At 39.1% G+C, this 27,475-nt stretch overlaps 1 protein-coding gene across 1 annotated transcript in view; it reads right to left on the reverse strand.

The window, feature by feature from the left end:
* Nucleotides 1–201: 201 nt before the first annotated feature.
* LOC133097346 (uncharacterized) overlaps nucleotides 202–27,475 on the reverse strand; it is a 44,207-nt gene continuing 16,933 nt past the window's right edge. The window contains exons 7-14 of the mRNA XM_061199213.1: nucleotides 17,631–17,727; nucleotides 12,089–12,189; nucleotides 9,248–9,321; nucleotides 8,966–9,026; nucleotides 7,363–7,478; nucleotides 4,893–5,031; nucleotides 2,120–2,240; nucleotides 202–492 (exon numbers count right to left, since the gene is read on the reverse strand). Of these exons, the coding sequence (XP_061055196.1) occupies nucleotides 410–492; nucleotides 2,120–2,240; nucleotides 4,893–5,031; nucleotides 7,363–7,478; nucleotides 8,966–9,026; nucleotides 9,248–9,321; nucleotides 12,089–12,189; nucleotides 17,631–17,727 (792 nt within the window). The 3' untranslated portion in view covers nucleotides 202–409. The remainder of the gene's footprint in view (nucleotides 493–2,119; nucleotides 2,241–4,892; nucleotides 5,032–7,362; nucleotides 7,479–8,965; nucleotides 9,027–9,247; nucleotides 9,322–12,088; nucleotides 12,190–17,630; nucleotides 17,728–27,475) is intronic.

Raw genomic sequence — 27,475 nt, forward strand, 5'->3', positions numbered from 1 at the left:
TTAGGTAAATATGTTTCTATCTCCAAGCAGTATAATGGTTCTAAGTATTTAGAGAGAAAAAGGAATTTAAGTAACCTGAGAAACGACCTTTTTGAAAGTCCTGGACCCATTACTTCAACTTCAAACCATCTTCCACTGTTATCTGTACACTGCCTACGAAGATGAGTCAAATTCCAAAAAAACCTAATTCCTTCCCCGCCTCTTCCCCAGTCACAACTTTAGAAATCACTGTGGAAATTTAACCTTTAAAATGTAATAAATAGCCCTCAACAGTGCTTTTCCTTCTCCTCTTCTCTTTGAAAGTGTGGAGAAACCTCATGTCATTATAGACCAAACTCTACTGCCAGCAGTGGAGGCCAAGGAGTCACGGAAGCAATGCAGAGGTTTAAGATATTCTTGGGCAAAGTGGTTACTTCTTTCCTTTCAGGTCGTCTTTTACCTTCCAGAGTACCAGTTCCATGCAGGCAATTGCATTTTCACTTGAATCGTGACCTCCAAATAGTACAGAATATAAAATACACATTAGACATAGACAACTCTGTGATGTTACCCACAGATGGTCTCAAAACGAAGTCTTGAGTTTGAAACAAAATTACCACTGGCCACTTATCGATATTTCATTATTTCATACCTAGAACAACCCCTACTGGTTGCTTTAGAAATGTTTTACATAAATCCAGATGAACAAGCATCTCCCTTTTTCTATGTAACCTGTCCTCAGTCATGTGGTCACTACATTGCTATGACTGGATAGCACACCAGTACCTTCTCCCTGAACCTCGTTTCCAGGGAGATACAACAACAAAGTGACAGGTACCACTGAACGACAGAGATCTGACAAGAAGCCAGAAATAAGGGATGCTAGAAAAAGTACACCTCTCTAGACAAAGAGTGACCTTAGATACAAAATGACATGGTTTTAAAAAGTAGATGAAATCTACCCAAAATATCAAGCCTACAGTTCTGGTGAAAATAATAAATGACGTCTGAGATTAAATGAGAAAAATCATACGGACCACACTTCTAAAATGGTATATTATTGTTTATTTGTGTTATTCTGAGAGAACTGTGGTATTATATAACTTTTAGAAGATTTTGTTTTACATAGGGTATTTTTTGTTGTTAGGTGAAATATTCTTGTGTCCATGGTTCCAGATTGTTTTCAGTAGAACACATTACAAATTTTATAAGAGCATTTTCTGGGAATTTGAGATATGAATATTTTTAACAAAGCAGATAATGTAAATTAAAGATTCTCTGCAAGATGGTATTGGTTAATGTCTAATAGACAGAGAATGAAAGAGTAAAGACCATAAAGTAAAATCTGTATTTTGTACAATAAATGACATGATCAGAGGAGCATCTGTAGAAACATACAGCATTATAACATAATTTTAACATACTCAAAATTAACTTTCTTCTCCCTCTTGTGCAAAAGTGGGGCCTATATGGGTATACATGAAATGTACAGAGTAACTAACCTCCATTCCAAGCCAGACACGTATCTCGTGCATATCACAATGCCACTAACAGGATAGTTGGTGGCTGTACTTGTTGTATTTGATTAACTTGTTTAATGTTGGGTATTTTTCATCAGAAACCCAAAAAGAAAAAAGGTTCTGAGAGCAAACCCTCTGTACCAATCCACTACAGAGCAAGTGCACGCATGAATCTATTGAATTTGAGCTATACTTCTTCTTATGCAACACACACTATTTACCCTGGGTGAGATAACTTGGACCCAATCAATTTTAGAATCTCTTTAGGCTTAACGAAAATCACATATGAAAGGAGGTACGCAGCAAAATTTAGAATGGAATTAGATCTCTACACCAACAAAAGTTTTATGCATGAATTCCAAGGTCAGGCAACTTGCTGAACCATGATGTGGTCACCAGTCTCAGTTTAATTGCTGTTTTGATGCCTGTGGAACATCTAGGACTATACCAGGCAGTGAGCATGGAACACTTTTTACTTAAGCAGAAGCTTTAGGATTCTCTACCCAAGAAGAGAACCCACAGGGCAGCATTTCAAACAGTAGACCTTTACCATGAACCTCATGATTTACTCAAGTCAGACTTAGGATCCCGATATTTATCACGAACAAGCAGGCTCTTACCATCATCCTGAATGATTCTCCGCAGGTAGTCGGCCACTAGACTTTTAGGGGATCTTTTGTGAGGCAAGCCTAGCCGATGAGGAAACATAACTGTCGTGTCCACAACTGAAGTATGAATTAACTGTCAAGTGAAAGAGAAAAACTCTTTAGACGTTCTTCCCAAAGAATAAGGAGACTGATGGCAGCAACAGGAACTGTAGCAGCAGTAACTATGCTACAAAAGCAAGTAACATGAGCAGTTACAACAGGCCAGTCACTAAGCACTTCACATGGATTATCTCACTACAACCTGCAGAGTAACCTAGCAAGGTAGGTATTTTATTGTCCCTTTTTACAGCCAAGGAAACTGAGGCTTCGAGAGGTTAAGAAAGTTGCCTAAGCTGAGTCAGCAGGGTAGAAGGAAATCCAATCTCAGCAGCCTGACTTCCAAGTCCACTTTCCTACCAAGAGAGCACCCACCAGGGGGCAGCATGAGCTCAGAGCGGTTCCAATAATTACTGGCGGGGTGGGGGGCGGTAAAGGGTGAGCCAGGCTCCTCCCACCTTGTGACTCAGCGGAGGTGCGGGCACACCTCACCCTAGTGCAAGTCCCATTTCAGTGGTTTGTCTGTCCCTGGGGAGGGAGCATGGACAAGGATTAGTGCCATCTAGGTCCAAATCCCCTCTGCCTACACATGGAAGAAGGTGAATAAATTTTTCCTGAGATTTAATAAAGTAGGAAATAGTGATACAATAAGAGAGGGGTCAGATAACTGAGAGCCTAGACTGTCAGGTACCAGTTTGGATTCCTTGTTAGAAGAGCTGTACTTTGAAAAAGCGTTGAAGAAGATTAGCCTCAGGACAAGAGTAATTTAAAGACTGATCAAGAAGAGAGGGGTTGGGGCTTCCCTGGTGGCGCACTGGTTGGGAGTCTGCCTGCCAATGCAGGGGACACGGGTTCGAGCCCTGGTCCGGGAAGATCCCACATGCCGCCGAGCAACTGGGCCCGTGCACCACAACTCCTGAGCCTGCGCTCTGGAGCCCGCGAGCCACAACTACTGAGCCCGCGTGCCACAACTACTGAAGCCCGCGCGCCTAGAGCCCGTGCTCCGCAACAGGAGAAGCCACCGCAATGAGAAGCCCACGCACCGCAACGAAGAGCAGCCCCCGCTCTCAGCAACTAGAGAAAGCCCGTGCACAGCAACGAAGAACCAATGCAGCCAAAAATTAAATAAAGGAATAAAAAATAAATTTATTTTTTAAAAAAAAGAAGAAAGGGATTGGAAGTTTAATGTTTAGCACCTACTACGCCCCATCCATAAACGCTTTAAATTCTCACTTTTAATGTGTCAGCCACCTCCTAGACACTGGTCCCTGGCTACAGAATACTGAGCACATAAAAGAAGGTGGTGGGGGAAACAGAGAAATCTACGAGTAATCTGGGTGAAAGAAACAGACTGATGACAAGGAATAAAAAAACACAGTGGTTTCAAATTTTCTGGTCTGGGAGACAGGTGAAACAGAACGGTTCCTGGAAAATGAGAAAGAGGAAAGTCATGGTGAGAAACTGAGTTTGAGACGAGCTGTCACTGAGGTGACAGAAGGACATCCCTGTGAAGAGCTTTCTTCCAGAAAGCTTACGTCCCCAACTCTCTTTGCTCACACTTTGGTGGGGGTCTGGAGGAAGCACATTCCAGTCTCATCTGTCACATGCAGAGACAACAGTGCTGTGTGAAACAACTATCTATACCATGGTACCAGCTTTGCAGAGAAAGAGGTGGATACTCACTTAGGAAAATCAAATGGCCTTACTTACATTCTCACACTAAAGAAGAACTAGCCCTTCTCGGCATGAAGGTAAGTCCTAGGGGTGGCTGAAACAAATAGTCAAGGTCCCCAGAGTTCTAGAGTTGCGCTGTGCAATGTGGTAGCCACCAGCCACATGTAACTACTGAAATTAAGTAAACAAAATGAAAAAATCGTTTTCTCAGTCACATGAGACACATTTTAAGTGCTCACTAGCCACATGTGGCTAGTGTCTACCATATTGGATAGTGAACATGTAGAACGGACAGTTCTGTTGCAGAGCACTGTTCTAGATCGGGGGTGGCCACCAAACTCTCTCTTCCGAGTTATAAATAGTTTAGGCTTGCAGGCCATACCACTTCTGTTATAACTACTCAACAATGCCACTGTAGTATGAAAGCAGCGATAGAAAATACATCAATGAGTGGGTGTGGTGTCTCTGTTCCAGTAAAAATATTTGCAAAAACAGGTGGCTAACATGGACCATAGTGTGCTGACACCTGTTCTAGAAAATGGAGCAAAGAACAGACCATTTTAACCTGGAGTATTAAGGGGGAGATTTTCAAGTCTATCATGCCAAGAAAAATGAACATGCCATTTGCTTTTGAGCCTACCTTATAGGTAGGCTTTATAAGTCTACCTGACTTAATATGAAAAAGTATCTTCCAGGACGTGACTATAATAACCTATTAGATAAATGTAGTTTTACCCACTTGAATATTAAAGACAATGATCTAAGACCATGTCAAAACAATGATTTTGGTTTTATCACAATTGATAATGGACTTTCTTTCTGATCTTGTTTAGCCAAATGACTTGGGCATCTTATACTGCTTCTGGTTTACAAGAGTTGGACAAAGTCATCAGCACAGTGATTCTTACCTTGTTTTGTCTAAAAGGGCAAATCAAGCATCAGTGATAACACAATGATAACGACTACCACATTAACACGTAGAGTTTTGTAAGAATATGAGCCTCTAACTCTTTACCTTAAGTGCATAGAGACTACGTTCAAAGCTATGTCCAATTAGTACAGTGTCAGCACTGAACAGGTTCAACAAGGTGGCTTGCACATCACGGATTGAGGTTTTCGTGTCCTTCAAGTCATCTTCAACCACACCAGAAAACCTATCCCAATAAGAGACACAGTGCATGTAAGAGTACAACTAAGTAGATTTCATCAGTTATAGTTAGAACACATTACTGACTCAACGTGACAAACATTTGATGAACAGAACAAAGATCTTATTGTACGACTGCCAACTATCCCTTTACTAGGTTATATTGATATAACCTAGTAAAATTTATAATTTGGATCAATCATGTAAGGCAGGGGGAGACATTATTACAAGTTCATAAGGTTCCTTTGTGAACTCTCATCTTTGTATAATCTGAGTTTTGTCAGTTACAGTTAAGTAGTCTGTCTCCCATTAAGGCAAACCTAAAGATGAAATGTGAGGAGCATGGAAAAGCAGATGGAGCCCTAAGCAGAGTCTAGACAACCTGAGTTTGAGCTATGCTATGACTCTGCCATTTACTTATTATATTTGATTTTCAACAAGTTACTTAGCCTTCTGCTTTCAGTCTTCTCATCTGTAAAGTAGGGTCAATTACCAATCTTAATGGCTTATAAGGACCCAATGAAAATACGTGCAAACAGTGAAAATACATGCAGAAAACTGACTATCCTAGTGGTTTTCATGAAGCACATACTAAAAATAAGTGTTCAGAAACGTGCCTACTGCTGTGCTTTACTGCAGATTAGGAGAAAAGAGATAAAAATACTGCAAAGGTATTTTCAACGTAAGCTGTATGTTGATATTATTGTCTCCTGTAAGAAACAAAAGATACCTGGCTCCATTATCTGGCTTAGTTAAGGAATGTGACGCATAATCAAATATTTGAATTAAGAGGATCATGGATGGAGTACTTGGGTTCATTTTAAAGCCGTTTTAAAAGAATGCAATGCATTGAATCCTTTTGACTTTTTCTTTTAAGATTCAAGTTTTTATTTTTAAAGCACGACCTTCAGTTCTCATTTTGCTGCTATGAGTATCAGTAATTAGCAAAGCATTTCCTGACTTGTTCCAAAAAGGAGTTAGAAGAGATTCCGCTAAACCCATGGAAGAACAAGAACCAATAAGAGTACAATAACTTTAAATATAGTACGATTTTATTTGTCAGTTATAGCTCAATAAAGTAAAAAAAAAAAAAAGTAAAATATAAAATAGATGGGGCTATTAGGATATGGCCAAAATGAGTAGGAAAAAAAATCAAATGAGGTCAGGAGAGAGATTAGTAACAAAATGCATTTTCTGATAACAGCAACTTTTACTGAGTTTTTATGTATACAACCATTTTTATGAACCATGAGGAAATTTAGGTTAAAAAATGCTTGTTAGCAGAATCCTTTATAATTATTCTCAAAATTTATCACAACAACTTTTAATTCACTTGACCACCTTGCCTTACTGTGCTCCAAAATTATGGACATACACATATATAATATATATTATGTATACTATATATACTATAATACTATAAACTATGTACTATAGTATATAGTGCATATAATATACACGTGTATATGTGTATCAAGTCATATTTGTTCATATATACATATACAAATGTATGTATATATGTGTGCATGTATACACACACACACACACGTCATATTAAGTACCATTGGAGAATTTGTTATTTAAAGAAAATTGAATACAATCACACCAGTAATTAACACTTCTAAATTTTCATTGTAGAATAAGATCAATGTCTTCTATTTTATATTTAAATAGATATATTTAAATAAATATATAAATATGTCATGTCATATGGCTTATATGCCTTTAGGAAATCCAATTCAATTAATCAGTGATATTATTGGGTGTTTTATATGAGGTTTTTAAAAATTAAAGGCACATCTATATCATACTATCTCAAGTTAGCATGGAATTTGGATCAGAAACATGTCCTACTTTAATAATAATAATAAAATAGAATTTGCACTGAACCAGAGTTCTGTATGCCATATCAAAGCTATGTATACTCAGCGACATGTCTACAGGATTATAGAAATTTTCATCTAATGGGAATAGTATGGTATTTTCAGAAGAAACTGATTAATGATTGAATGAATAAATGAATGAATAAAATAACTTGTTCAATATTTTTGTCTGTCTCTCTAGCCTCCTACCTACCATTCCAACATGTAAACACCATGAGTGCTGAGGCCGTATCTCTCATTTACGGTTGTTACCCAGGGCCTAATACAGTGTCTGCATAATTTTAGCAAGGTACTCAACAGAACATGAATATTTTTGAATAAACAAATTAATTAAAAGAAAACAGTGTTAACTCATGCTCTAAAGTTGAATCCAATAAAAGTACCTAGGCTAAAACTCAAACTACATGTTGAATGTTCTATAATTTCAAAAACAAACCCCTGTGTATAATGCATACCTTGTGTTACAGTCAATGACTTCTTCATCTGGTTTCACAAATGTATCATAGACCACCTGGAGGCTGGGATCAACCACCGTCACTTGAGTAAGTTCCAAACCTTTGGCTGTATAGCACTATAAAGACGGAAATATTAAATTTAAACATCATATTGGGCAAACATATTTTAACATCTTAGATATCTTAAAGGAATATTTCTAACTGGAATATACAATCTAACCCTAACATTCAGTTTTGCTAACAAAAGCCAGTGAGTGGATCTGACCATCATATAAAAGATGTTCCAAGCTCTAAGTTTTTCCTTAATGTTGGTAATATTTCTGCTAATAAAAATAATTTCATTTTCTTGGCTTAGGTTTTACAATTATTTTCATTAGAGATCAGTGCTATCCAAAAGAACCTTCTGTGAAGATGAAATGTTCTATTTCTGTCCCATCCAATATGGTAGCCACCAGCCACAAGTGGGGATTGAGTATTTGAAATATGGTTAGTATGACTGAGGAACTAAATTTTTAATTTAATTTAATTTTTTATTGAGGTAACATTGTTTTATAACATTATATGTTTCATGTGTACAACATTATATTTTGACTTCTATAAACACTACAGCACGCTGCACCACCAAAAATTTTGTTTTCATTCATCACCATACAGTTGACCCCCTTTACCCATTTTGCCCTCCCCCGCCTCCTCTCTGGTAATTGCTACTCTGTTCTCTATACCGACATGTTTGTTTGCTAGTGGATACCATATTGGACAATGCAGTTATAAACCTTGTTGAATGAAAAAAAAAATCCATATTATGCTTATATAAACATGGCACAGTAGAGGATAACATGGTAATGATATTTGATATCTAAGCCAGAAGCAGCTTTCATTGTCTGCAATTAAAAATCTAAGCTTAAAAACTGAACACTTCCCTTCTATATTTATTAAAATTAAACTCCACAAATCTGCTTTCCAAATATGCCACAGGGAACAAAAATTTAATTTTATGTTTTGCTAAAGATGACTGTTCACATGGTGTTTGACACATACAAAGCACTTTGCCATATATTAGTGTATCTGATTCTCACCATCACTGTCGGGTTATTATTAACCTCATAATTTACAGATTGGAGCATCCGGGAGACTTGCCTGATAAGCAGTGGAGCTTCCGAGGTCTCATGATTCCAAGTTCTGTTTTTCCCCTACTGTTTAGTATTGATTCTCATATGAAAGAAGATAACTCCCTATAAATATTTTACTGTCTCTATAAAAACAATAGTTTTTTAAAAATTAAAGCTTTTATGCTGATTTGGGGATAACAGTAGTATTCATAACATTTTCCACCCGTGTAATTTCAGCAATGTAATGAGTAGGACAAGCAGTGATTATATATAAAGAAAAATTAATTAGTAATAGAAAGAGGATCATGGGCCAACTCCTGGCTCCATCACCAAGTGCAGGTATCCCACCAAGTCACTTAACTCTTTTCAGCTTCAGTTGCTTCATCTGAAAATGTGTGAACAACATCGCAGCGCTGTATGGGATTGAGAGAGAGAGCCTGGGAACGTTCCTTACACATGCATAAATAAGGCAAAACATACCACCAACGTACCACCTCACAATTCACGGCAAATACACCATGATTCCCGCTGCGGGGTGGGAACTTGAGAAGTCTTCACAAAGCCTTCTGGGTTTTCTTTTTGGTCATGAACGTGAAGCTGAAACAAACACTGCCAAATAAGTTACTGTATGTTTTGGCAAGAGCAACTAAGCTCATAAAAATTTCATCAACTGAAAATTAGTGGATTATACCAAATGCTTATGGATCCCCAAGGTCTGCACAGGAGGCAGCAAATCTGGTTCTGAAACAAGCAGCATTCTGGGGAACAAGTCCTACCTTGGTGACCTGACACCCGGGGGATCCAAGGACACCTTCACAACAGCTGTACCGCCTTTCTGAGCCACCAAGAACTGCAAACCACACGAAAAGTAAAAATCAAAACAAGCAAGCTTGACAAGGTGGAGTGGCTAATTCCCAGAGCATCTCACCCACAAGGATCTTTAAGACTGTACCATGCAAGCGATCTGATGTAAAGTCTAAAACTCTGCATGTTGCTTTTCTAGCTATTATGTAACAAACAGGAAACACTGGCTCCTAGAAGCCGAGTTCTCAGAGGCTGCACTTTGAAGGTGAATTATAATTACCGGTGTCTTGAATGCCTTTCTCCCCTTCCTCCCTTTGCTTCCCCCTAACGTGGCCGGGACCCTCAGCTCCTCTCCTGGTGACACTTCTTTATCCTGCTTTAACTCTACCTCAACCATCCTTTCAAAATATTCTCCTCCCTGACCTTCCCTCTTTGCTGAAGCCCCTGGATGATGGGCTCCAGCTACCACCCTCTCCCTTCCTGCATCTGACCCAAGCAACATCACCCATTTACGCAGACTGAGACCGTAACAAAGATGTTGTCTCCCACCTTGGCTGGACCTCTGAAATCCCGACACCCTCTTCTTCCACTTCCTTGGCCAGACACTTTGCACATTTTCACAGCAACAAGCCTAAGCCTTCATCTCTCTTTTATCTCTCTCACATCTTCCATCTCACCTGTACCCTTACCTACCCCAAGCCCTTCTTCCCTCTGGCCCAAGGTAATGTTCTCCCAACTATTCCCTATAAACTCCTCTGCCTACAGTAGGTTTTGCACCAGTTTTCCTATAAAATGTGCTTAGATTAATCTTCCTCAAGCACATTTTTCATTACATTACTTTCCTCAAATGCTTCACTTCTACATTGCTGATCAAATGCAGATTTCTCAGGCTGGCACTGAAGACTCTTGCTTAACCAACCTTATATTACTCATCCAATCTTGACATCTCACGGCTTTATCTTACCTTCTCCTGTGATGAGAAAGGGAAGCTGAGAACCAGTATTAACAGAGCATCTGTTATAAGCCAGGAATTGGACACGTCAGCTCACTCAACTGCCACACAAAGCTCATTCCATGAATGTGGAAACAAAAGCTCAGAGAGCTTCAGAAACCTGCTCAAGGTCTCAGAGAAAGTAAGTGGTGAAACAGCCCCAAATCTCAGGTCCGCCGGCTCCAAAGTCCCATTCTGTTCATTATGCTGTGTTGTCTAGTTATTCCACAGAGTAGTTAATCTGCTACTTTTATTCTCCTTCAGTGTCTTCCTATTTTTCTTCCCTTTTGGAATTTACAGTCTCCCCACCCACCAAAACTAAGCCCTAAACACTTAAGTCAAACTTGTCTGATTTACTTTACTATTGATCCATTATTCTTATATTTATTCTATAATTCAATCACATCCACTGTTCCTCTCTACTTCCTCTGCCCTGCTTTATTTGCTTCATAGCATTTATTATAATAGCATTCATATTCATTTCCATATCTACATAAATAATTCATCTGTTCACCCATCTATCCAAATAGATATTGACAGCCTGTATGCGTTAGGTACCATGCTAAGTGCCGGGGAGACATTCGGGAGAAAAAAAGATGGACGGTCCCTCCAAGAGCTTGCAGCCTTTTGAAGATGGCGGATAAATCACTAAATCATTACAGAATGCAGTTGGGTGCTGTCAAAGGTTGTGATAGAAGAGGGAGGACCTATTTTAGATCACGGGGTCGCGAAAGAACCTTGAGGAGGTCGCATTTAAGCAGAGACCTAAGGGATGAGAAGGAACCAGCCGCGTGAAAAGGAGAGGAGACAGCAGGTTAGAAGGCTCCAGAAAGTTGGCCAGTGTGATAGGAAGGAAACTGTGGAAAGGGTACAAGATAGGGGGCAGAGGCCAAACTCGGCAGGGTTGACAAAGTTATTGAAGAATTTTCATTAAAGCAGGGGAGTGATGTAAACAGAACTGTGATTTAAAAATTATTCTGGGGGCTGTTGGGTGAGAAGTAGCTTGGGGCGGGGGAGTGTAAGACTGGGAGGGTGCTGCAGTAGCTTGGGAAGGGGATGAGGGTCTCGTGGCCCTGGTGGGGGGCAGCAGAGGTGGAGAAGAGACACTTTGGAGGTAACAGAACAAATGGGACGTGGACACTGCTGAGATGAAAGGGCGCACCAGGGAGTTCCCTGGTGGTCCAGTGGTTAGGACTCGGTGCCCTCAATGCCGTGGCCCGGATTCAATCCCTGGTGGGGGAACTAAGGGCGCTGGCATAGGCAGAAAAAAAGAAAAAAAGGAAAAAACAAAACAAAACAAAGACCTTGAATGGGGGGGAGGGTGCACCGAGGGGAGACAGTGATGACTGCACCCAGGTTTTTTGCTCTGAGTAGGGGAAAAAAGCATCTGAGTGAACTGTAGGGAATTTACTGTGCTGGAGAAGAAATGGGGGCTGGGCTGGGGATGAGGAAGCAGGTGTTCATCCTCACTCAGTGCAGGGCAGGGGCCAAGGAACTGAAGCCGTAAGCAATTATTCTAATGCTGGCCTGTGAAAAGCAGGTGAAGTCAGGAGGTAGCTGATTGACCTGAGGTCTTAAAAAGGCGGAAGAGTCATCACAGCCATACTTCTTGAGCCAGCGAGCTCCAAAGTTAAGAAGTGATGGTCGGGAGTAAGTGTTTGTAATGGAAACTTTTGAATCAATACAGTTTCTCTTTACTGGACTGTATTTAACAAATACTCATTGAACTGAATATTTTATTCCACTTTTCTCCCCACTGCTTTGGCACCGGCTTGTCAAGTAAATGAAATGGAACGACCAGATACTTGCCTTTATGACTCACCAGTTGGCCCAAGTGGTAGTGACATTCCTCTCTGCTGCTGTGTTTGCCTGCAGGAGTCACGCCATAGATCTTCCTGCATCGACAGCGCATCTTCCTAGAAGCTAAAACAGAACATGAAGTAGAGTCATTCATGAATAGATGCGGGGGGCGGAAATGAGGACCTGAATGCAGGGACTTGCCTTTGCATTCCTGATCCTGTCGTGAGCACAGACTCAGTGTGATCTCGAAGTAACAGGAAAAGGAACAGAATTATGCAAAGGAGTATGTGCAGGTGAGCTGCTTCCTGCATCAGGGCTGCCACTGCTCAAACAGGCGTTCTCCCACCTGCTTCCAGAGTCAGCCCAACGCCAGGTAATTGTGGTTTTAGCACCACAAGTTGACTGTCACCGACTTGATCTGTCATCTACTCTAGTACATAGTAACTCCTGAATTAGGACCCATGTCTTCCTTTTAGACACATAGTGATCTGTTTGTTTATTGTCACTGAGAGTGTATCTGGGCTTTTCACTAGACCCGTTTATGAATACTTGTTTTTATTAATGACCCTCAGACTGGCTCTGATGACGATGATGACAGCAACTCTTTTATTTGGGTGTCTGTTCTGCGATGATGAGGCAGGCACTGCACCAAGCACTTCAGATGCACTATTTTAACGGATTCTCATAGCTACTGATGGGGCAGCTGCCATCATCTCATTATTCAGAGTGGGGAAGCCGACACTGGGAGAGTGGCTCATGACTTACCCAGCACCCCGACCCAGATTTGCCTTTCTCCTTCAGAGCCCCGGTTCTTAACTGTTAAGTGTACTGCCTTCCAATGAGAGGATTTAAAGAAAGGTAAAGCAAATGGCGAAAATAATCCCAAGAGAGAAGTTCTAAAGATGCAAGAGATGAAGCTAAATATCTTCTAGCCAATGAAAAATATTTCTATAACTGCATTTCAAACTCTGATGGACCTCACATTTGACAGTTGTGTTAATGTTAAATATTCTCTTGCTATCTCTTTTCTGGGGGGAGAGGGAGTGGGATAAATATATTGACTAACTATGCCCAGTATTTGGAGAAAATACAAAATAATAAGACTAATTGTAAGTCTTTTTATAAGAATTCCTCGTGAAAGGGTATGAAGTATACAGAACACAGCACTGCCTACATATGTCTAGGGGTAAAAGCAGAAGCTCCAGAGTCAGACTCCTTGGGTTCAAATCCTGGCTCTACCACTTATTTTCTGAGTGACCTTTGATAAATTATTTGACCTCTCTGAACCTTAGTTTCTTCATTTGTATAAATGGAGGTGGTAACAGTACTTACCTGAAATGGCTGCTAAGAAGATTTAATAAAACTGATTACATAAATAAAGCACTTAGATACTGGGAATAAAATGAAATGGAAAGGGAAAGAAAATGAAATGCAACAATGCTTTTTACCTGTAGCCTAATGATGCTGGCCACAAATCTTGTTTCCATTAGAAAATGTCAGAACACTGGGACTTTTATTTTTCTTTATTTTTCATATTTATTTATTTGGCTGCGCTGGGTCTTAGTTGTGGCACGTGGGATCTTCACTGTCGCATGCAGGATCTTCAGTTGCGGCATGGGACTTAGTTGCGGCATGTGGGCTCTAGTTCCCTGACCAGGGATCAAACCTGGGCCCCCCTGCATTGGGAGCGCGGAGTCTTAGCCACTGGACCACCAGGGAAGTCCCAGAACACTGGGACTTTTAGGGCTCTAGTCTTAGCGTGTAGAAAGGATAATTTCTGGACCCACATACTTACGATCATTTACAAGAGTTTTTGTCATGCCTGGGTTTAAAAGAATATTTCCTGGTTTGTCAGGGTTGGGTTGGGGGCAGTTATTTTCACGGAACTGTTCTTCAGTTAGAAGGTAGTCTTTAAGATGTCTGTAGAGAATAATTCCTGTGAGCACTAAGAGAAAAAGAAAAGCTGTTCAATAAAATTTAAATTGCTTTTTTCTCCTTTTTAAGTAGTGGTAAGGTTAGAGTCTACTAACCCTTTTAGATACGAAATGCTAGGATTCTGATTAACATTAAGTAAGACAGTAGTCTAAAAGAATCCAAGTCTTCGTGTCCTTCAATAACAGCCACAACAAATCAATATTGTTCCCTGGACCACGTGATGTCCTAAGCTTTGGGTGAGAGATGGGAAAGTAAGAATTATATCAGTAATAGCTGGTGCATATTAAGCAGGCCGAAACCTGTTCTAAGCACTTTGATTTAAACTTTACATTAAGCCAGAACGGCAAGTGAACTGACTTCCTTTTTACAGATGAGTTAGATGAGGCTCAGAAGAGTAAGGACACATGACCAAAGTCACACAGCACAGTCGATACACAAACCCAGGCCTTCTGGTTCCAAATCTTGCATAACAGTTCTTAATACTCACTCAGATAAGAAAAGTACAAAAGCTTACAAGCAGGAAACAATGGGAACCCTGATGACTCTCACAAGGGCAAAATAGTTCAAGGATCTCTTCCCAACACCAGTAACCCAGTCCCAGATCCCCTCACTCTAATGAGCTCTCAAGAAAGTTTCTCTAATTTATTATTAACAACTTTAGCAGAACTTACTAGACATGCTTTAGCAAACTCTTTTGTAAAACGAAAAACTCTTTGTTATGAGGAGTATTAAGAGATTCTAAAAGCATCTACGTTGTTTCAATTCTTACATGAGGCTTTTTTTTTTTTTTTAAAAAAAGAAGCACAACCACCTGGTTTTATTCAAAATACAACCAAATTCTTTTCTCTACCTTCTTCCTTGTTATAAATTCAGACTTTGAGGCTGTACCCAGACCTACTGAATCAGAATCTGCATTCTTAACAAGATTTCCAGGTAATTCCAATGCAGGTAGAGTTTGAAAATTTGGGCAGCACTACCCTTGCTGACTAGACGTACGTTAACTACCAAAAGAAAAGAAAAAGTTGAGAATTCTACCCAAATATTACTTAAATCAAAGTCCATTTATTCATCTCCAATTTATACAAGTTTTTAAAAAGGATAGCACATGTACAAAGTATGCAGCTGATCCTTCACAAACACAACAGTTTAATAGCTGCAGTCTACCAAATTTACTTCCCCTTTAAGGTCACAACTGCAAGGGCCTCTCGTTATCACAGTAAGCTTAACCGTTTTTCTTTTCATTCTTTTTCAATCCAGTTGTCTTATTGCTGTTACTGCTTCCAGACACATCTAAAACATATAAGGACTTTTCTCCTGAGATGAACTATTTTTATCTACTTCATAAAAACATACAGAACATAAAAAGGTCTACAGTATAATAAAATATTTCTTTTTATTTTAAAACATCCACCCAACCTGTGAGGGCAAGCATAACCAATTCCAAACTGGGAAAAAGTTATATCTACTCAACTACTAAAAAGATCAGGATTTCACATTTGCTAAAACTAATACATTTTGACTACTGGATAGAGTGTGTCTAAATTTGAGTCACTGAGTTTTATACCATCATTTACCACAACTGTAACAGCTTGCAAACCATTTCTATTTTCACTGGGAATATTTAAAATATGTACTTAGACCTACATGTTCTATTTCTATGTGCTATATTTAAAATGAGAAAAAGGGGGGGGGGAAGCTAGAATGCCATGAAAATACTAATCTAAGAGATCTCGTATATTTTAATAAATGTATTTAAGTTTACTTAAAGTGCTGTACATTAAAAAAATGCCATAAAGGAATCACAGATGAACAGTTTTTATATTCTTGAGAATGGAACAGACTTTCAAAGCATGACACAAAACCCAGAAGCCAATAAAAAAGAGATTGATTACACTTTGAAAATAACCTCTATATTATTAAAAAAAAAAAAAAGTATAAATAAGGCTGACACGCAAGTGACAAACTGAAGAAAATACCTGCAGTATATTAAAAGAGAATATGTAAAAGGCTGTCCCAACTGAATAGGACAATTTATAAAGGGGGGGCAGAAGGATACAAAGAGCAAATTTAAAAAGAGAGAGAAATAGACATCTTCAACTTCATAGTAATAAAAGATATTAAAATAACTTTTTTTTTTTTTAATATACCTTCACACTCTGAAATAGGATAAATAAGAAAGTTTGGCAGGGTGTGAGGAAAACCACATACTCCACCATTATTGGGCGATGTAAATGGACAAACCCTTTCTGGGGTAGTTAACAATATTTACCAGGGCTTCCCTGCTGGCACAGTGGTTAAGAATCCGCCTGCCAATGCAGGGGGCACGGGTTTGAGCCCTGGTCCGGGAAGATCCCACATGCCGCGGAGCAACTAAGCCCGTGCGCCACAACTACTGAGCCTGTGCTCTAGAGCCCATGAGCCACAACTACTGAGCCCGCGTGCCACAACTACTGAAGCCCATGCGCCTAGGGCCTGTGCTCTGCAACAAGAGAAGCCACCACAATAAGAAGCCCATGCACTGCAACGAAGAGTAGCCCCCGCTTGCCGCAACTAGAGAAAAGCCCTCGCGCAGCAATGAAGACCCAACGCAGCCAAAAATAAATAAATAAATAAAAATTAAAGAAAAAACAATATTTACCAATTTTAAACATGCAGACCCTTTCTGCTAGCTTCTCTGTGTACAGGAATTTATGCTAAAGATACATACGCTCAGGTTTAAGTAAATGTTAATGTGTTAACATGCTCACACATATTTATCACAGAATTTATACTCAAAAAAAATGTAAGCAATCTAAATACCCAAAGGCGTTTAGTTCATCTATATTATAGATTCCATATAATGGAATATTTATAGTATAAGTTCTATACAATAGAGTTTCATGCAGTCTTTAAAAAGTATGATACAGATCTAGATATGAACATGGATTCCAGGTTAACTGACAAAAGACTTCTATGATACCTTACTGAGTAAAAAAAGTTAGACACACTGTATATAAAATGATTGTATTCATGAATATTATATATATCTCTGTAGTCATGTAAAGGAGGGTCTATATAAGAGATCTGGAAGACAGTTGTCTGTGACTGTTTTTTTAAAAGATGTTTTTCTGTATTATTTGAACTCAAGCCACGTATTCTCAACAGGGGTGGTACTGCCCCCAGAGGAGTAAAATTGGCTCTTGAGGAATGAAAAAAATCTTAGATATTACAATAGTATGTGGCTCTACAAAACCCAATTTAACCGATAAAATATTATCCCTCAGTACTTCATTTTACTGGGGGTGAAGGAGGTAGAAAAAATAGGTTTATTAGGGGGACAATACTGATTTTTAAAAAGTTAAGAAGTACTGATACTATTCCACATGGAGGTGAATTACTTTTATAACCAGAAATCAAATTTAAATATATCAGTGATAACCTCTCTCAGTGAGGTTATATTTACGTCTAAGTTCAAGTCTAACTTGTTACTTTCAACCAAAAAATGCCACCTGCACGTTCGACTCAACAGAATATTTAAAACATACATTTCATTGAATATCTAAAAACAACCCTGCTAATGAAGAAAACACATTCAGTGTCAGGTGTTAATCACAACTTTTTATCTTATCACTTAATTGAAAAGACATTACCTTGGTCTCTCAGCTTCTTCAGAGTATTTCTTGCTATGTTCACATACATATTTCGACTGCTACAGCATTCATAAACGGCCTTTTCTTCTATTTTAGCCTAAATCACAAAGTGAATAATTAAATGAAAATATTAAATACAAAGTCTATGAACAATAAATGTCATTTGCTACATAATGGATAAATATGGCAAAATACTTATCTAACTCAAAAGATGGGGGGAAATGGTGCCACAAATAATAAGCAACTTATTTTACATTCTATGTTTATGTTTTTTGAGAAGAAAAAACAAGTAAACTTAATCCCATGAATCTAATCCAAGAACCAGACACTTATCTTCACAAACTAGAGACCACTGTACGTTTGCAGACAGTGCATGGTGCAAAGCCTCCAGAAGCCTACAGTGTCATGAACTCATTTGATTCTCAAAGCAAGGCCCTAACATATCAGAGGCACATACTAGTACTCTCATTTAAAAGGTGAGGACGATAAGGCTCAAAGTGGCTAAATAATTTGCTTAAGATCACACAGCAAAGGAAAGACATGATTCTCTTTTCATTATCTTTCTTCTATAAGTTACTTTCCTAAACCCATTAATTACTATTTTTACACCAAAACTCATTAAGATAGGTCAGTAAAAAGGGATGAAATGAGAGAACCAAATAAAGAGTAATAAATTGTATAGTGTATTAATAATTTACTGTGCACCTAGTATGTACAGGTCTGGAATAAGCTCATTAAAAGTTTTCTCATTTAATCTTTACTGTGATTCTATGAGGATCACCAATTTATATGAGGAAACTGAGGCCGAAGGAAAGTCAGTATCTTGCTTACCGTTGCAGAGCTAGAAATGGAATCCAGGTGTGCCCAAGTTCCGAAGCCAAGACTCTCCTCACTACACTAAACCATCACAGAGAGAACGCCATAGGGAGGTTGGAAGACAGTACAGAAGACAAGACAGGGATGCAGAAAAAGACAAAGCTGGAAGAAAAAGGGTAACATTTCTCTTTAAGAGGCTCCTTTTTTGTTTCTTTGCTCTGCCATTATTCTTTAACTTATACAGAATCCTACAGGAGACAGACTTCCGGAATGGTAGGACAAGAACCTTCACAAACTGTCCCACAAAAACAATACAAATACTGGCAAAACAACGGAAACCAACCATTTCAAAACTCGGAAAATTAACCAAAGCCACAGAAAAAAACTGAAAATTGTCTAAGAGAAACTACTGAACCTCGGTAAGACAGTGGTGTCTCTAACATTTTAGCTTGAGGCTATTCCCACCCGCCTTTCTCCCCAGCTTAGTGGCACCATAGCTGCAAAAAATTGGCAGCCTGATAGCCAACAGAAAGGACAGAACTCTTTTAGAGCTACATTAAAGGCATCATCCCCAGAGCACAGTCAGTATTTTGTCCGAACAAGCAGCTTCCTGGAAAAATCTCTATTCCCAGAGTGTCGTGGGTATTTGATTGGACTCAGAGTTCAGCTCATGGGAGGAAAAAAAAAAACCTATCCCCAGAGTACTACCAAAACAATAGTAAATGGGTGGCAATATGGCAGCTACCTAAGGCTATGATTTCAGGTGGGTAAACAAGAACCTGGCTAGGAATTTAAAAGGAAATCTTGGAGAACTAGATTTTGAAACTTTGAAAAGCTCTGACATATTCTTAGGGCGTAAGAGGTGACCCAAGAAAGACCTGGGAAAAGAGAAGCTCCCAATAACTCACTAGTGGCTGACCTTGAAACACTGCACAAACAGGAAGTAAAAGCTAAGGCTGTCGTATAAACTGCAACAAGTTTGAAGGCATGCCTTCTCACATAGATCCTCTCGTGGGAAGGGATAAAAAGGGTGGAAGACATATAGACAAGGCATTTAAGAAACTTTTCTAACCAGTAATTGGCTGACCACTAAATTGTACTGACACAGGATGACTCCTAAAATAAATAATAAAAGAACTTAAAAAAAAATGCCACCAGAGGACTTAAGTGTCCATACACTGGAAGCAATACAGAATCTACAGAATTAGTTCAGAAAAGTCAGTAAGCAAGTAAGTAGCAACAAGAAAAACAATTACAAAAACCTAGCAACAAAATAAATACCTATCTGACCCTAGAGTTATTATGATACATTATTTAACTGTATAGTTTTTTACAAAAAGTCATGAGACATGTAAAGAAACAGGAAAGTATACCACTAACAGGAAGAAAAAAAGCAGCCAAGAGAAAATGCTCCTGAGAAAGCCCAGATTTGGGACTTAGTAGACACAGACTTTAAATCAGCTATTGTAAATATGTTTAAAAAATTAATGGAATGATGTATAGAGAATTAAAGGAAAGTGTGAGAATGATGTTTCATCAAATAGATAGTACCAATAAAGAGAAATAAAAATAGAAAAAAAATTTGAAGTTCTGGAGTTAAAAAGTACAAAAATTACATGAACAATTCACTGTAGGGGCTCAACCACAGATATGAGCTAGCAGAAGAAATAATCAGTGAACCTAAAGATAGATCAATAGAGATTATTCAGCTTCAGGAGAAGAAAAAAGAACAAGATAAAATGAACAAAGCCTCAGACGCCTGTGGGACACCATCAAACATACCAACATTCACATAATGTGAGTTCCACAGGAAAAGGAGAAAGAGAAAGGAGCAGAAAAAATACTGAAGAAATAATTGCCAAAAACTTCCCAAATATTATGTAAAATATTAACCCATACATCCATGAAGCTCAACAAACTCCAAGTAGAATTTATTCACAGAGAGCCACACTTAGACATGTCACAGTCAAACTGACGAAAGTCAAAGACAAAAAGAAAATCTTGAAAATATCAATAGTAAGAGAAAAATGACATTATGTACAAAGGATCTTTAATAAGATTAAAAGCTGATTTCTCATCAGAAACCATGGAAACAGTGGAATGACATCTCAAAGTGTTAGAAAGAAAAAGACTGTTAACCAAGAATTCTATACTCAACTAAACTCTTCCTTACAATGGAGGAGAAATGAAGATATTCCCAGATAAACTCTGAGGGAATTTGTCATTAGCAGATCTATCCTGCAAGAACTGCTAAAGGGATTCCTTCAGTCTGAGAAGGACACTAGATGGTAACTTGAATCCACATGAAGAAATAAAGAACACTGGTAAATGTAACTTCACAGGAAAATATATAAGAGAATAAATATGTATTTGTTTGTAATCTATTTCTTCTTCTATTTATTTTAAGAGAAAGTAACATAAAGCAAGAATTATAAAATTGAATTACAGGTTTTATAATATATAACGATGTAATTTATATGACAGTAATGGTATAAAGGAGGGGTAGAAAGAAATATACTGGAGTAAATTTTTGAATACTATTGAAATTAAGTTAGTTTTAGTTTGAACCAGATTGTCACAAATTAAGATGGTAATTGTAATCCTTACTATAAACATTAAGAAAATAATTCAAAAGATATAGTCAAAGAAATGACATGGGCATTTAAATGGTATACTGGAAAATATTTAACCCAAAACAAAGCAATAATTGTAGAGGAAATAAAAAGACACAAGACATAAAAATCACATTGCAAAATGGATGATGTATCAATAAATCCTACTTTATTAGTTATGAGTCACTGCATTAAATGTAAATGGATTAAACACTCCATTTACATTTGGAAGAATGCGGGAAAATATGGGTCAACTGTATGCCGTCTACAAGACACACACTAAATTCAAAGACAAAATAGGTTGAAAGCAAAAGGAAGAAAAAAGAGATACTTTGTAAGCACTAATTAAAGATAGCTGGAGTGGCTGCACTAACGTCAGACAGTATAATCTTTAAAACAGAAGTTGTCATCAGAGACAAAGAAAGACATTTTATAATGATAAGAGTGTTAATCTATCAGAAAGACATAATGACTATAAACAAATATGCATCTTATACCAGAGCACCAAAATACACAAAGCAAAAACTGATAGAATTGGAGAAACAACAATTCAACAATCAGAAACTTCAATACTACACTTTCAATAATGGATACAAGTCAGAATATCAAGAAAAAAATGGAATACTTCAACAAAACTATGAAGCGATTATACCTAATAGACATCTATTGAATACGCCACACAACAAGAACAGAATACATATACTTTTCAAGTACACATGGAACATTTTCTAGGGCAGATCCCATGTTAGGTCATAAAACAATCCTCAATAAATTTAAAAGGACTGAAATCATACAAAGTATGTTCTCTGACCACAATGGTACTATATTATAAATCAACAGCAGGATATTCTGGAAATTCATTAATATGTAAAAATTGAATTACACATTCCTAAATAATGAACAGGTCAAAGAAGGAATAAAAGGGAAACTTAGGGGAGAGACTTGCAAGATGGTAGAGGAGTAAGACGTGGAGATCACCTTCCTCCCCACAAATACAACAAAAATACATCTACATGTGGAAGAGCGCCTACAGAACAACTACTGAATGCTGGTAGGGGACCTTAGACTTCCAAAAAGGTGAGAAAATCCCCATGTAACTGGGTAGGGCAAAAGAAAAAAGAAAAAAAGAGACAATGAAATTGGGACAGGACCTGCCCCTCTGGAAGGGAGTTGTGAAGGATGAAAAGTTTCCACACGCTAGGAAGCCCCCTCACTGGTGGGGACGGGACGGGGGAGCTTCAGAGCCTCGGAGAAGAGGGCAGCAACAGAGGTGTGGAGTGCCGAGCAGACAGATTACCACATGGAGGATCAGTGCTGACCAGCACTCACCAGCCTGAGACACTTGTCAACTCACTTGCAGGGGAAGGTGGGAGCTGGGTGCTGAGGCTTGGGATTTGGAGGTCAGACCCCTGGGAGAGGACTGGGGTTGGCTGCGTGAGGACAGCCTTGGGGGGCTAGTGCGCCACAGCTGCCAGGAGGGAGTCTGAGAAAAAACCTGGGCCTGCCAGAGAAGCAGGAGACCTTTGTTGTGGGGTGCGTGAGGAGAGGGGCAGCCCTGCCATAAGAGCTTCTCTCTCTGTGTGCTCACAGATGGTAGGGCAATGCCTACATGGGCGTGAGTGCAAGCTGCGGCTGTTATCTTGGACCCCAGAGGCTGCTGCCACTGCCACCAAGGGTCCTGTGTGCAAGGCAGGTACCTGCCCACAACTTCCCGGCAGCCTGTGCAGCCCGCCACTGATGAGGGTCCCGCAAACCAGGGCCAACTTCCCCGGGAGAACGCATGGCGCACCTCCTTAGGCTCTTGCAACTTCACGCCAGCCTCTGCCACCGCAGGCACCCCCCGCACATCCCAATTATGACTGCCATATCCCTCTCCCCCCAAGCCTGAGCAAGCAAGTGAGCCCTAATCAGCTGCTGCTTTTGCCCCCTCTTGCCTGGGCGGGGAACAGACACCTGAGGGCAGCTACATGCAGAGGTGGGGCCAAAAACCAAAGCTGAACCCCAGGGTCAGTGCGACCAAAGAAGAGAAAGGGAAGTATCCCCATGCAGCTCAGGAGCAGTGATCAAATCCCCACAATCGGCTGGGTAAACGCTGCATCTGTGGAATACATGAATAGACAATGAGTGTTCCCACAATTGAGGCTGTGGACTTTGGGGGCAACTGTGGACTTTGGGGGCAAGTACACACAGGACTAAGGCCAGGTCAGAGTCTGAGGCGGCCCCACAGTGCCCACAGCAGGTCAAGAGACCCACCTAGAGGTACCAGAGGGCTTCCTGGGGAGGCAGGGATTGGCTGTGGCTCACTGGCAGCCAAGGACACTGACAACAAAGGCCACAGGAAAATATCACTACTTTTTTTTTTTTTTTTGGTTCTGTTGTTCTTTTTTTATTATTATTATTTTTTTAATTTTACTTTTTACTTTACTTTTCTTTTTATGCTTTTCTTTTTAAAATATATAAATTTTTTTACCTAATTCTACTGTACTTTTATGTGTTTTTTCCTTGCGTTTGTTTTTTTCCTTTCTTTTGCTTTGTTTTCTTTTTATTTTTAACTGTATTTTATATTTTTCTATTTTTACTTTACTACTCTGTCATTTTGTATTTTTTCCTTTTGTTTTCATCTTTCATCTTTACATTTTTTTTATCGTTTTTGTATTTGTTTTATGCTTTCAGTGCCTTTTTTTAGTTTGCTTTCTGCATTTGATTTGTTTCTGCTTTGATGTTTTTGTTAGTTTTCAGTGTTTGTTTTGGTTTTGGATTTGTTTATTGGTTTGGTTGTTCTCTTCTTTGTTTTCTCTTTTTCTTCTTTTGTTTTTCTTTTTGTGAGTGCCTGTGTGTATGTTTCTTTGTGTGATTTTGTCTGTTTAGCTTTGCTTTTACCATTTGTCTTGGGGTTTTGTCTGTTAGTTTGTTTGGGTTCTTTTTTGTTTTTTCTTTATGATTTTGTTTTTCTTCTTCCTTTTCTTCCACACCGTGTGGCTTGCAGGGTCTTGGTGGTCCGGCCGGGGATCAGGTCAGAGCCTTGGGGATGGGAGAGCCAAGTCCAGGATGTCAGACCACCAGAGAACTCCCAGCCCCATGGAATATTAATCAGTGAGTGCTCTCCCAGAGGTCTCTGTCTCAACACAAAGACCCAGCTCCACCCAACAGCCAGCAAGCTCCAGTGCTGGACGCCTCACAGCAAACAACTAGCAAAAGAGGAACACAACCCCACCCATTAGCAGACAGACAACCTAAAGTCATACTAAGCTCAAAGACACCGCAAAACACACCACCAGATGCGGCCCTGCCCATCAGAGGGACAAGATCCAGCTTCATCCGCCAGAACATAGGCTCCAGTCCCCCCAACCAGGGAGCCTACACAAGCCACTGAACCAAACTCACCCACTAGGCAGAGACAACAGAAGTAAGAGGAAGTATGACCCTGCAACCTGCAGAAAGGAGACCCCAAACACAGTAAGTTAAACAAAATGAGAAGACACAGAAATATGCAGCAGATGAAGGAGCAAGGTAAAAACCCACAAGACCAAACAAATGAAGAGGAGATAGGCAGTAGACCAGAAAAAGAATTCAGAGTAATGATAGTAAAGATGATCCCAAATCTCGGAAATAGAATGGAGAAAATACAAGATATATTTAACAAGGACGTAGAAGAACTAAAGAACAAACAAGCAGGGATGAACAACACAATAACTGAAATTAAAAATACTCTAGAAGGAATCAATAGCAGAATAACTGAGGCAGAAGAACAGATAAGTGACCTGGAAGATAGAATGGTGGAAATAACTGCTGCAGAGCAGAATAAAGAAAAAAGAATGAAAAGAATTGAGTAAAGTCTCAGAGACCTCTGGGACAACAGTAAACACACCAACATTCCAATTGTAGAGGTCCCAGAAAAAGAAGAGAAAAAGAAGTGGTCTGAGAAAATATTTGAAGAGATTAGAGTTGAAAACTTCCCTAACATAGAAAAGGAAATAGTCAATCAAGTCCAGGAAGTGCAGAGAGTCCCATACAGGATAAACCCAAGGAGAAACACACTGAGACACATATTAATCAAACTATCAAAAATTAAATACAAAGAAAAAATATTAAAAGCAGCAAGGCAAAAGCAACAAATAACATACAAGGGAATCCCCCTAAGGTTATCAGCTGATTTTTCAGCAGAAACTCTGCAAGTAAGAAGGGAGTGGCATGATATACTTAAAGTGATGAAAGGGAAGAACCTACAACCAAGATTACTCTACCCAGCAATCTCCTTCAGATTCGAAGGAGAAATCAAAAGCTTTACAGACAAGCAAAAGCTAAGAGAATTCAGCACCACCAAACCAGCTCTACAACAACTGCTAAAGGAACTTCTCTAAGTGGGAAACACAAGAAAAGGACCTACAAAAACAAACCCAAAACAATTAAGAAAATGGTCATAGGAACATACATATCGATAATTACCTTAAATGTGAATGGATTAAATGCTCCAACCAAAAGACACAGGCTTGCTGAATGGATACAAAAACAAGACCCGTATATATGCTGTTCACAAGAGACCCACTTCAGACCTAGGGACACATACAGACTGAAAGTGAGTGGATGGAAAAAGATATTCCATGCAAATGAAATCAAAAGAAAGCTGGAGGAGCAATACTCATATCAGATAAAATAGACTGTAAAATAAAGAATGTTACAAGAGAAAAGGAAGGACACTACATAATGATCAAGGGATCAATCCAAGAAGAAGATATAACAATTATAAATATATATGCACCCAACATAGGAGCACCTCAATACATAAGGTAACTGCTAACAGCTATAAAAGAGGAAATCGACAGTAACATAATAATAGTGGGGGACTTTAACACCTCACTTACACCAATGGACAGATCATCCAAACAGAAAATTAATAAGGAAACACAAGCTTTAAATGACACAAGAGACCAGATAGATTTAATTGATATTTAGAGGACATTCCATCCAAAAACAGCAGATTACACTTTCTTCTCAAGTGCGCATGGAACATTCTCCAGGATAGTTCACATCGTGGGTCACAAATCAAGCCTCAGTAAATTTAAGAAAACTGAAATCATATCAAGCATCTTTTCTGACCACAACGCTATGAGATTAGAAATTAATTACAGGGGAAAAAACCCCGTAAAAAACACAAACACATGGAGGCTAAACAATATGTTACTAAATAACCAAGAGATCACTGACGACATCGAGGAAATCAAAAAATACCTAGAAATATATGACAATGAAAACATGATGACCCAAAACCTATGGGATGCAGCAAAAGCAGTTCTAAGTGGGAAATGTATAGCAATACAATCCTACCTCAAGAAACAAGAAAAATCTCAAATAAACAACCTAACCTTAAACCTAAAGCAATTAAAGAACCAAAAAAACCCCAAAGTTAGCAGAAGGAAAGAAATCATAAAGATCAGATCAGAAATAAACGAAAAAGAAATGAAGGAGGGGCTTCCCTGGTGGCGCTAGTGGTTGAGAATCTGCCTGCCAATGCAGGGGACACGGGTTCGAGCCCTGGTCTGGGAAGATCCCACATGCCGCGGAGCAACTGGGCCCGTGAGCCACAACTACTGAGCCTGCGCGTCTGGAGCCTGTGCTCTGCAACAAGAGAGGCCGCGATAGTGAGAGGCCCGTGCACCGTGATGAAGAGTGGCCCCCGCTTGCTGCAACTACAGAAAGCCCTTGCACAGAAACAAAGACCCAACACAGCCAAAATAAATAAATAAATAAATAAATAAATAAATAAATAAATAAAGGAGTTCCTTTTTAAAAAAAAAAAGAAATGAAGGAAACGACAGCAAAGATCAATAAAAGTAAAAGCTGGTTGGTTCTTTGAGAAAATAAACAAAATTGATAAACCATTAGCCAAACTCATCAGGAAAAAAAGGGAGAAGACTCAAATCAACAGAATTAGAAATGAAAAAGGAGAAGTAACAACTGACACTGCAGAAATACAAAGGATCATGAGAGAGACTACTACAAGCAACTCTATGCCAATAAAATGGACAACCTGGAAGAAATGGACAAATTCTTAGAAAAGTACAACCTTCTGAGACTGAACCAGGAAGAAATAGAAAATATGAACAGACTAATCACAAGCACTGAAATTGAAACTGTGATTAAAAATCTTCCAACAAACAAGCTCAGGGCCAGATGGCTTCACAGGTGAATTCTATCAAACGTTTAGAGCAGAGCTAACACCTATCCTTCTCAAACTCTTCCAAAATATAGCAGAGGGAGGAACGTTCCCAAACTCACTCTATGAGGCCACCATCACCCTGATACTAAAACCAGACAATGATGTCACAAAAAAAGAAAATTACAGGCCAATATCACTGATGAATATGGATGCAAAAATCCTCAACAAAATACCCGCTAACAGAATCCAACAGCACATTA

The sequence above is a fragment of the Eubalaena glacialis genome, chromosome 9, assembly GCF_028564815.1.
Source record: "Eubalaena glacialis isolate mEubGla1 chromosome 9, mEubGla1.1.hap2.+ XY, whole genome shotgun sequence".
Taxonomy (NCBI): Eukaryota; Metazoa; Chordata; class Mammalia; order Artiodactyla; family Balaenidae; genus Eubalaena; species Eubalaena glacialis.